The sequence below is a fragment of the Macrosteles quadrilineatus genome, unplaced genomic scaffold, assembly GCF_028750875.1.
Source record: "Macrosteles quadrilineatus isolate MER2022 unplaced genomic scaffold, UCM_ALF_1.0 Scaffold_2__2_contigs__length_208266976, whole genome shotgun sequence".
NCBI lineage: Eukaryota > Metazoa > Arthropoda > Insecta > Hemiptera > Cicadellidae > Macrosteles > Macrosteles quadrilineatus.
The window spans coordinates 14,462,875-14,475,164 of NW_026542595.1; the positions used below are offsets into that span (position 1 = coordinate 14,462,875).

The 12,290-nt window shown below is 36.2% G+C and overlaps 1 protein-coding gene across 1 annotated transcript; it reads left to right on the top strand.

Moving 5' to 3' along the window:
• The first annotated feature begins 398 nt into the window (after positions 1 to 398).
• LOC128983952 (sensory neuron membrane protein 1-like) lies at positions 399 to 11,788 on the top strand. Its single transcript, XM_054403230.1, has 6 exons — positions 399 to 509; positions 1,531 to 1,745; positions 8,689 to 8,855; positions 10,339 to 10,457; positions 10,928 to 11,053; positions 11,345 to 11,788. Exons 1-6 carry the CDS (start codon positions 399 to 401, stop codon positions 11,786 to 11,788), a joined length of 1,182 nt encoding a protein of 393 aa, XP_054259205.1.
• Positions 11,789 to 12,290: the final 502 nt, after the last annotated feature.

The window sequence follows — 12,290 nt, forward strand, 5'->3', positions numbered from 1 at the left end:
TACGTGTAGGTCATATCCATAAATAATTATAACCAGTGAATTTGGAATACACATCCATCCTCCCCCTTATATTTGGAAGGAAACATGTGATTGACATGCCGTCTACATATAGATTGATCCATCATCCGTTTCAAGAACACGAATTGATTTTCCATACCTTGCTCTGAACATTACTAAACATAAACTTATTTTTATAGTCCCTTAAATTGTAAGCTTGATTTCTCTTCCCTTGTTAAATTCTCTTACTCCCTTTGCACATTTAAAGTAACTGTGTGAAGATTTTTGTTACCATTAAATGTTATCTCATTGTCACATTTCTCTAAAACATTAGGAAATAAGAATTTTACCCAGTATAGTTTATTGATTGTCTAATTTGCATCAAGAAAAGTTGTAACGCTATGCCCATTTCCCCCCTCCTTCATCCTTCAAGGCTAGACCCTTCTTTACAGTTTGAACAAATCTTTCTGGTTGACCGTTGGAAGAAGGGTGGAGTGGAAAGCTTGTTTTGTGTAACCCATCATAGTTTTTTGAAAAAATAATTTTATTTATTATCAGAAGTATCATTCTATATATCTTTCTTCTGAACATTTTTTATAGCTTAGTACGGCTCATTGGGTCCTTCCTTCTATCCTAAAAATATAGCAACCTCAGTAGTGGGCCAACTTCACAATATTCAGTTCTAGCGTAACATGTAAATCATACAGTTGGTTCATTTTACCGTGTCTCTTCTGTGTCTACCGTCGTATTATCTCATATCTGTTACGGGTGGCGTCGTCCTGTAATCCAGCTACTAGGAGGTAACGAATTGTGGATATTTATAGGCATGCACTGTGGATGCGATACTCTCTGGTGTGGATTAACGTCCGCACGAGTGAGTACTGCGACTATCCGCAGTACTATCCTGATAATTAGACCAATTCGTATATACCAAGGCAAAACTGTGGTCGGATTCCACTATAAACTGTAGGTCCCTTAGTTACCATTAGCTGTATGGGCTATTAATTAACAGCTGCGTCTAAGGAATATGTCGCCCTTTGGCCTTAGTCACTAACAAGACTACAAGATAGTGCCACTTATCCTACACTCATCTCCATTCATACTTGGCTTAAAATACCTACTTTGTATGGTCGCCATTTCATCGAAAAGTATTAAAGTATCTTCTAGTTTAATAGTAGGAGCCTGGCCAATAACTTTCTTAGATAATCCTATAACAAATAACTACTTATCTATTACAAATGTCAGCACCTCTTACCTAATTTAGAATCCGAACTAGTTTTGTTGTAGTTTTACGATTTGTTTGTTTGGGGGGGGGGGGGTTGAAGGTATGGGGGAACAGAATACTAGGTTTTTATTGTCTTCTAACAAAAAAGTAAAATCGCTCCAAATATTAATTGATGATTATTTCTTCAATTAAATATTAAAAAATAATAAAATCCCGGATGTAAAATAAGTATCAAAAAGTTTGGTCGAATTGAGTTTTCTTTTAAATCATGAAAAGGTAAGCCTACAATGGATTGTTAAGAGTTGTAGAAGAACGGCAGTGTGGATGGCTCACAATATACGGTGCGGAGAGGGGCTGAAGAGGCGACTGATGTGGGGAGGCTAGTGGCAGTGAACGGTCGACCCACCCTCAATTACTGGCGTGGTGACTGCAACATCCTCAATGGCACGGACGGCTCCATCTTCCCACCCTTCCGTCGTCCAGACAATCGCAGTCTAGTCGCCTACTCAGGGGAAGTCTGCAGGTAAAGCTGATCAATTATGAAACCATGACATTATAGGTTACTAATCAGCTGCATGATACCCACAGAACTACTATGGTTTCGCATCATCAGTTCAAAACCAAGGGAGTAATTTTTTATGTGTTTTATGTATGTCGTTATTCATAAAATATCAAACATACATAGAAACTTCCACAGATCACAATCGAACAAATAAACTCAGTGCACATGTAACGTGTACCGGCATGTAGGTGAACGCCAACGTCGTCAACTGCGTAGCTCAGTCACAAACATAATATGAACAAGATTATTTTCATAGAATGCCTTGATAAGGAATTCTTATCAAAAATCTGTAAAGTACCTTTGGATATTATCACTGATTAAATTTGTCAAACACTTATATCATTTAACGTAGCATTCAAATGTCTTAAACTAAAAATATTTTTTTTTTAAGTGGCGATTTACGTCAAAGGTCTAGTGCAGACCATTCACGAATATAGTCTAACTGGATTCAGCCGCTAATCTTGGAATTTCAAATTATCTTGCAAAGAATCTCTAATTCCGTAAGCCCAAAATTTTACAATGAAATTGTGAGCAAACGGTAGGCCGTAGAAAGCTGGGAGGGGTCTCATTTTAAAAGTCTGGGCATGAAATTTTGGGGGAAATTATTATTTTTCTTCATTATGCACCAAAAGGTTGTTACGGAATAAAATAATTCACATTTAAATAACATGGGAATCAAGGTCATGTCTGCCTTGTTTACTTTAAAACATGTGGTTTAACTTTATTTAAATCATATGGTAATATGTACTGGAATATGTATACTAACTCTACAGAGGATTAAACCATAGATAAAACATACTCCGAACATACCAATGACTCATTCCATCGAATCATGTGTGTTGTCCGTAATGATTCAGTGTTGAAGTCATGTTAAGTTCGCACCATTTTCACCAGCATTACTCAACGAGGATGATTCTTGATGATTCTGATGTGCAATTGGTATCCCAGCAGCACCCATTCTCAGCCAACTTAACCAACAAACTAAGGCTCACTGCTCTTTAGGAAGCCACCTAAACAGAAATGGAATACAAATGCTCCATGCAAAAGCTGATGCAGACCGTCTAATTATCCAAATAGCCATTCAACTAGAAAAAGAAGGGAAAATACTATCATTGTTGGGGAAGACACTGACGTATTCGTCCTGTTATCGATCCTTACTGACCCTGACCAAAATAATGCTCATTCCTCTTTCAACAGATCATCAACAAAAAATATTTTCATCCATGGCACTGCAAAAACGTATGGACAATGTCAACGAGCATATTCTTTTTCCGCATTCTATGCCCAGTTGTGATACCATGTCAGCACGGGGTAGCGGATTTTTATCCCCCTGGAATTTTACCCCCTGGGCAAACGTGACGTCACAAACCAGGGGGTAAAATTCCGGCCGCGAACTTTTGAGTTTCGCGACATCAGCTCGATGGATTAAACGCGGAATTAAACATATATTTTCACGGTTGTGAATTTAATCAGGGGCCCTATTTTTGAAATGGTTGACTGTTGAGTTGAGTGTCGAGTCATTCTATTTCCAATCGTTTCGTATTTTTGAAACGATTGACGGTCGACTTATCCAACCAAAACTACTCACTACCTACTGAGCTGTTGAGTGGACGGTTGACTGCACTTTCTTCTTCCTCTTTCGGTAAAAAATTGCTCTTTTTGAGTCGACGCCATATTGTTATTGCTTTAATTTATTAATTGCGATTTAGAGGTTATGTTTATGTATTTGTTGTCAATTTATTAGCACCCAATACTTTATGCGATTGTTTTCTGTAGAATAATTGCATTTTAATTTTATTATTACTGTGTCAATACTAGACTATTTATTCAAGGGTTTTATCCTTGTTGGTATGTTTGAAATAGACTAGGCATACTAATTGAACTTAATAAAGATAATTATTGTTATTAGACCTATGATTTAAGGTATTAAAGATTGTGGTAGAGAGAAACAATATCATAGTTTGTTTCAATACCATTCACCTAATAAAGGGATCAAATTAATTTAAGTTACGATATGCTTTCAGTGCAATGGCAAATAGCCGCTTTAACCTAAATAAAAACACAATCAAAAATAACATCAAACTAACCGATGAAGGAAACTATAGACGAAGAAAGCAAATAATAATGTATTTAGGATATGCCTAAACTTATAATTAGCTACACCCTAAAACAAACATCCATAGTAAATTTTATTTTTAATACTTAAGTTTATTTTATAAGTTAAGGTACTTTTGCAATCACTAAGATTGAAGATTAAGCAAGACGAAGACATAACCTCAATCTCTCAAGAACGGAGTTGACAGTTTACCTCAGTGTCTCGAAATATGGTAGATTGAGATTAGCTGCCAGATTTTAGAGTAAGAAGAGGTTAAATCGAAGATCGCAAGAACTCTGCATTGTGATTGGTTCAAAATGACGTCATCTGAATTTCGGGCGGTCGTATGCTCTACATTTCCACCACGAGTCACTCAACTAGTGATTCCCAACTCGCTTCCCAACTGTTGGGTTTCAAAAATACCAAATCCTGTTGTTGGTTGAGTTGAGTGTTGACTGTAGAGTCAACTGTCAACCATTTCAAAAATAGGGCCCCAGAACACATCAAATTATAAAAACCTAGAGTGTACGGCCCGGATTTTTACCCCCCGGAATTTTACCCCCGGAATTTTACCCCCCGGAATTTTACCCCCCGGAATTTTACCCCCGGAATTTTACCCCCGGAATTTTACCCCCCGGATTTTTACCCCCGGAATTTTACCCCTGGAATTTTACCCCCTGGCTAGATATAAAAATTAGCGAGAATGATTTATTATCTTCATTCTGTTTTAATTTAATAGTAAACATTTTATTATTAAGTATCCTATCTTAATTTATTTGTGACATTAACTAATCGAACATGTTTTTAACGCGCGAGGGGATTAACATAACTTACTGAGCACTGTTCACTCATAATGATTCATTCGCCTTTCCAAGTACTGTTGATGAGATTCCTTGCAGTAGTCAACACAACAATTGGTCGAATACATTGTAGGCATACCGGATGCCTACAACTACATTTCACAACATGTATTTCGATCACCTTTATCATTACAAACTATAAATAGCACATGGTTTGTGCCTGATGAAACAAGAAGGTTGTTGTACAACTGAAACTAAATACATTGTTTTTCATACTTATTAACATGACCTATTAATAAATAATGCTTATTTTTCTTCATTATTATTATTACTATTATTTACTATTACTATTACTATTATTATTTTTTTTATTCTGATTTTGATTCACAATGCCACAATGGAATGGCTAGATGCTTTACTTATTTACATACTTATTAACCAACAGTTTGCCCCAAAGGCAAATCCCGAACATCAAAATTAAACAGCGAATTCGTTTGACTTAGTTGAGATTACAAAATAAATAAATAAAGATAGGCCACTAAATAATGAAATGTTTACAATTAATTAAAAACAGAAATAAGAAAACCAATCATTCAATTTCTAAAATCGGCCAGGGGGTAAAATTCCGGGGGGTAAAAATCCGGCCCGTACATTTCAGTTGTCTAAACACTAGTTATATGGACAGGGGGTAAAATTCCGGTTTTTATCGCTAATTGAATTAATCACGCTCTGACTATTATCATTAGACTTCGAAATCCGCGGGAGTAAAATTCCGGCCGCGAACAAACTTTTGGCCACTCAGGTTACTACGTCATAGTGACGTCAGCTTTGCCCAGGGGGTAAAATTCCAGGGGGGTAAAATTCCGGCGACCCGGCAGCACCCTACAGGAAAGGGAAGATCTTCAATGTTCTGAAGAAATCCCCACACCTTCGCCAATGAGTGATTGTGTTCAATCGAGAAGAAGCTACACAGACGGAAATCGTCAAAGCTGGAGAGTAATTGCATGCAGCCGTTAGATATGGGGAAATAAGAGGCAATGGACTCGACACACCTCGGTACAAACATGTATCTGAAAGCAATAACGAAACGTCTTGACGTTGAATTTGACCTAGTGTTAAAATAGTGCAAACCTTTTTTTAAATATGTGTAGTAACGGTAAGTAGTTCGCTACAAACTATTTACTCATTTGGGGATTTTAAGGTGAAATATTAAAAAGTTATTTTCATTACACTTTCCGGACAACAGCCGTTTTTTGTTCTCTAAATCGGCTGCATAATCATAGTTTTCTGGTAGTTTTTTTTTTATTTAAACTTACTTGAAATTCTATATACTATGAGTCATTGTATTGTGGTGATAATAATTAGAGAAGAGACAGGTGATAGAAGGGAATGGGATCGCAGAAATCTCTTAAGGTTTCAGTGACCACGGAGGTCAGGTACGATAAGTGATGCGATGGGAGGTGGCTGTATCGTTGACTATACACTTCTCAATTGAATATACTCTCTATACTGTACTTAATTAGTGTGCGAATCAGCCGCAAATCTCACTCAACGGCTTTTTAAATAGAAAAAAATGCTCCTTTATTGTAAAACTAGCTGTGTGCCCGTTCTACGCACGGGGATCTTATCGTAGTCAGTTAAAACCTTCTTATATTAAGCACAGCAGTTGGTTTGCATACTTTCAGATGGATATAAGATGACCCGAAATTCTGTCGAAATGCTAAATGAATCGGCTTGCTATATGAAATGAAGTACTATAGACGATTTAGAATGGTAATTTATAATAACAATTACCAAAATATGCCACGAACCATTGATACATAAACAACGTTTAAAGCGTTTGAACAATTTATGATGGTTTGCTGAATAAATGCTTCACTAAAATGCGTTATCGTTTTCTTAGCATAAACTAACATTTTGAAATCCAGACAGAAAAAGCAAAACTTATACAGTTAAGACATCAATTGAATTGAATACGCCTGTAATAAATATGGTGCAACACCAACGATAGCTACTTTGTAAATTATAGTGATGTGTTGGTACGTAAAAATGATTCTTGCTGCTACCAACGATTCAAAGGAAAAGAACCAGTACCAAAAACCAACGTTTACAGTTAAGAACTATAGTCCATCCGACCAATTAGATGCGTTAATCAAGGTTATTGATCTCTTGGTTTTGGATTTTCTCGTAAAAAGTAATCGGCAATCAAAGTTATTTCCCATTAATTGCTTTATTTGTAAACAACTCTTAATGTAAACTTATCGGTGTCAGTTTGAAAAAGAACATTAGAAGGAAATGTGACAAAAATCACACAACGTTGGGTTTTTGGACGTTTGTAATTTTATTTCTTAAGTAGGTAGGCCGTGTATTATACGGAAAAGTACCAGTATCAAGGATCGTCGTCAAAAAGGTTGTTATAAATAATTGGGTAGGCGTACGTACCCAAGAGATGGGCTATGGGCCTATATTGGCTGTATGGTCCAGCGATTGCATCACACGGTGAGTAGGAACTATTGACTATATATAGGCTAGTCAATGGTAGGAACAGAAAGTGACACATTGGAAAATCGAGTTTAGTCGAGTTTAGTGTGAATTAGTGGAAAATCGAGTTGGAAAATGGAGTGATCCGTAAACCTCTGTTACAATCACCCACTGCAGTTGTGATTTTTTACTTTACACTTCACACAACAGCCATTGAAGCGCCTTCAATGAGTGGAACCTTGTTTCTAAGCTATTGGTGACAATCACTAAAAAATTTAAGTTTCCCAGCCGTATACAACACTGATTCAATGTCATCTTTCTGGTTATCAAAACTCAAGAACAATTTTATACACAAAGAATCTCTGGTTCCTGACCTGGATGATGCCTAGTTATTTAATTTAATTTACGGTTACACTATATTATTCCACTTGCGATGAATTAAATCCTTTATGTAAGAAAAACGTTTTTAATCTCACTTGGATAGGATTTGCCTTCAAAACGTGATCGGAAATGGTTGCGGTATTTGTAAACAACATTTGTAAACATATCAGTGACAGCTAGAAAAAATAATCTTGATCCGAACAGCTGTTCGTTATATCATAGATAATTATTATGTGATAAAAATTGGACGAAAACTTGAAAAAAATCGCACAAAACTGCATTTTTGAACGTCCGTAATTTTATTTACAAAGTAGTGAGGCCATAGTTGAATGGCTAAAGACACTCTCGCCAATCCAGTGAATACATTAAAATGACTTGGATCTTGATAGGTACTCTCGTCTTCCTGGAGAAGATTGCGTAAAATGCCATCTTGAGTGTTACAGACAGACAGAAAGACAGACAGAATTTTGGATGAGACTTGTTTCGGCTTCTTTAATGTATAAAACGTAAAAATAACCTAAAAATTTATAATTCTGAGCAATGTACGGACAAAACTCTAATTTTATTTATATAGAAGATAATCGGATTAAAATGCAAATCGTATAGGCCAAAATCGGATGAAAAAATATTTGGTAACGTGACTGTTTACAAGGATTTTTCACATTAAACTGCTAGAAATTTTGTTTTCGTAATACTGTCCGGAAAACAGCCGTCTTTGGGATTGGTGAATCTGTACTTTAGAACAGACCCTTGAACCATTGGTCAATCTGTATAGTAGAACAGACCCTAGTAATTGGTGAATCTGTATGTGATCTTTGTACCATGAAAGGGACGCCTAGGTGACTTGTTGTGTTTGGATATGAGGCAAATCGCAACTTGGATTGGACATATATGACAAAATAGCCTTGCATTTATTTGTCCAGAGCCGTGCTTTAAGTAGGACTTGAAGAATCCTACTTTGTTTCTTTTGGTTAGTGCCAAAATTTGATTGACTCGATTATTATTTAGAGGTTTTTAAATCGGTCACAGTTTTATTACAAAGTCTACTTTGGTAAAATGTAAATGTTAATCCATAGTTTTATTCTGATTTTGATTTTATACAATGAACAATCTTCAAAACAGATTTACTATTATCATTTGTCACCAGAGTGGTTCATGGAGTGTACGAGGGTGAGCATGACGTCAACAGAGTATCAGGGTACGCATACACAGTGACATTGGGGGACACGGAGAATGAGCCACAAGATAAGTGCTACTGCGCCGCTGTGGACCGTTGCTACAAGAAAGGCACCTTGGATGCGTACAGATGTCAGGGTAACGAACCTTTCGTTATTGTTGATAATGCAAGTCTTCTATAGACTGTGAGATGTAGTTGGGTAGTGGAGCTCAGTGGTTTACAAAGAACATTAATATCAATTAAACAATTATTGTCTAAATAGTTAGCATACTCTAATGCTTCACAATTATCTCGATTAATACCTATGGGGGCCTGCTAAATTACTCACATAGGTTGACATTTAAGTTGAAGTTATAAAAGTATGAATAATGCCATTATTACAATGATCTACATTATAATCTCTTCTACTACTTATTTTCCAGTTATATTTATCCATACAATCTATATTATAATTTATGAAGTACTTTTTTGTCGGTACGCCATAACTTCCTTATTTCTTCATCGATTTTGTTAAATGTCAAATCAAATCAAATCAAATCCAATCAAAATATCTTTATTCGTCATCTGTACATGCTTGGTACATTGAATAGTGTCAATGAATAGCCTATATTACATTTAAAATATTTGTAACATAGGCCCTAAAATTAAATATGTAATAAAATAAAATTAATAGTACAAATTCTTAAAGTATAGAAAAGAACTTAAGTTACAGAATGGTTTTAAACCTCAGCACTAAATGGACTAAATTAAATTAAACTAACTAACCAGCACCTCTATAAAGATTATCTAGTGAGTAAATAGCCCTTTCAGTCAAGAAACTTTTTAATGCACGTTTGAATGAATTTAAATTGTTGTTATTTTTAATATAACTTGGTATGTATTCCAAAAATTTGGATCCATTATATGTTTTTTTCTTTTCAAAAAATTTTAATCGATGTTGATCAGTCTGGTAGTTTCATTTTAAAGCTTTCATCTTCATTTACATCGGAAAAAATACAATTCACTCTCATTTCATGAGTTCCTTGAGAAAAATTCATTTCTTAAATAAAATAATTAAACTCAAAATGTATTTAGAGGACCTTCGGACGAGATAGGACACTTTGCTACTCCTTTCATGAAGCGACAAAAAACTCTAACTGGTAGTTTAGACACAAAATGGTATGCTCGAAGCTAACGGGCACCATATGCCAACACAATCGACATGGCTTTTAGCAACCATCTGCATATTCTACTCTCCCGCTAATATACCATAACTCTGGCACACTTACAAAGTCTCCCTTGGCCAAGAGTTCCTTAGACAAAACAGACCCAAACATGCGTACAACCACTTGCCGCAGCAACCAGAAGCAATTTTTGTCGACACGTTAGAAACTGCAAAGCTTTTCCTGCTTTAGCTTTTTAGCCAGTTGTTATCGAGGAACAAAGTACAGCACACATCTACCATATACATGAGGACCGACCAAAAGGTTATGGCAGTTACTACGCTGTATTAACTGTGTTGTGCATTTCAATTAAGAGGTATTTGAGGAGGATATAGTGCGAATGCTTAGCTCTGGTCGGCTTGTCTTTACTTGTTTCAAAATCATGGTTAACGCAGTATTTGGTTTACGTGTACTCCAGGGGCGCCGTTGGTGGCGTCGCTACCACACTTCTACGGTGGAAGTCAGGACTACATCACCGGCGTCAGTGGGATACAGCCCAACAAGGAGAAACACGAGATTCTCGTTGTCCTGGAACCTGTAAGATCAATTAATCAAAACTTCTAGATATACGGTATTATAATGTGTAATTAAATTACAACGATGACTGCCATCTTTAAACTTTAGTTAACAAGAAATAACAGTTGGTCTACAACACAGTTTTTTGAGCAATATTTGCATACAGACACCACCTATACAGATACAAGACACCTTTTAATATTATAGATTAAAATAGTTCGTATACCTGATAAATAAGTATATCACTTGGCATGCAAGAAAAAAGCACATCACTAAATCGAATTAATATTTTTAATTCAATTCTGTTTATCTTAGACCTATAATAATCTAACGTAGTACAATATGATCCTAATGTGAAATACTATAGTTCGGCCGCTTAGAAAACGACCTGCGCGCTAATGCTAAACCAATGCTGGAGGAGGTCGCTTTCTAAGCGGCCGAACTATAGTAGCCATTAAAAAATTGTTGTTATAACGTGTGTTACATATTAGACAACTGGGATACCTTTGAGTGTCAAGAAGAGGATTCAAATGAATATTGACCTGAAGCCAATACGCTACACACCCAGAACTCAAAACTTTCACCGGACCCTAGTGCCACTCTTCTGGGCTGAGGAGGTCAGTTGTAGCATTCGATAAACCCTATACCGGACTGTAAGTAATACTCCTATTCCACATCACAAATCCAGTGTAACATTTAAAGCTACAAAATACCACAAACCTTCTTTACATTATGTTATTTCTGCTTATGTTGATGTGGTGTGGTGTATAGCACATGCAATGATGCAAATAATACTGGGAGGATTTCATCGTATATAGCTGATCAAAATTTCTCTCAAGAATATTTTCAATTTCACAAACACGATGTTCATAATGTTTGAAGTATACTAAGAAGATTTTATGTTTCAGTTGTTTGAACTGAATGGTGAACTTCTTGAACTTCTCGAAGCCTCTCTTCTTCGCCCTGTGAAAGTTGTACACTTCGGTCGATGGATATTAGTAATATTTGGAGTAGTTTTACTTTTATTCTCTATAATTATCAAGACAAAACAAATTCGGAGGAATAGTAAGCTTGATCCAAGCAAGAACTTTGATTACGGTCCGGAGTTCAAAGAGAAGCTGCAATCTTTAGACTCAGAGGAGACAGTAACAAGTGGTCCGTTCTTCATCAGTCAACCTCCAGCTATAGGCCTACCTCAACCTCGGTGGGGCAAGACCAAAAACACGGCCGAAACCCTCGTGAGTGGTGGGCTGGTAAGAACTACAGCAGTTGGAGGAGTAAAAACTGTGAAATACAAAAGAATATCTGGACTTCAAGAAATTCTTGTGAAAGAACAAGAAAGAAATCAGTAAGGTCTATGCGGTAACGGGTAGGATGTAAACAAAACTACACTACCGACAACCAGTGTATAGAGCTCCAAGCGGCTATTCTCACAACTACTTCACTACTTGACGTGGCTGTGAGTTACAGCAGAATACTTCAGTCGTGTCTTGTTTGTCAACTTAATTGACAAAAAGTTCATGAAGTAGTACAGTAGCAGGTATATTTGATTCATTTTCATAAAACGTAAGCCCTTTTTATTTGCTAAATGCCATACATCTGAGGATAACACACGAAAAACTCCCAATTTATACAGTTTGGTTAATCAAAAATAGGGTGTTTTGTTTTGTTCTATAAAACACCATAATCTTTAATTCAAGAAATCAAAAGCAATTGTATCCATAAATTAAACGTACGTGCATGCATTATCGTTGATGCTGGTTAAATCGTAACTGGAGGCCCACGTGTTATGTTCGTTCGGGCGGGGATAATATTCTACACAAAGTTAGTTTATTGTTGTGTTTTCTGGTGAGT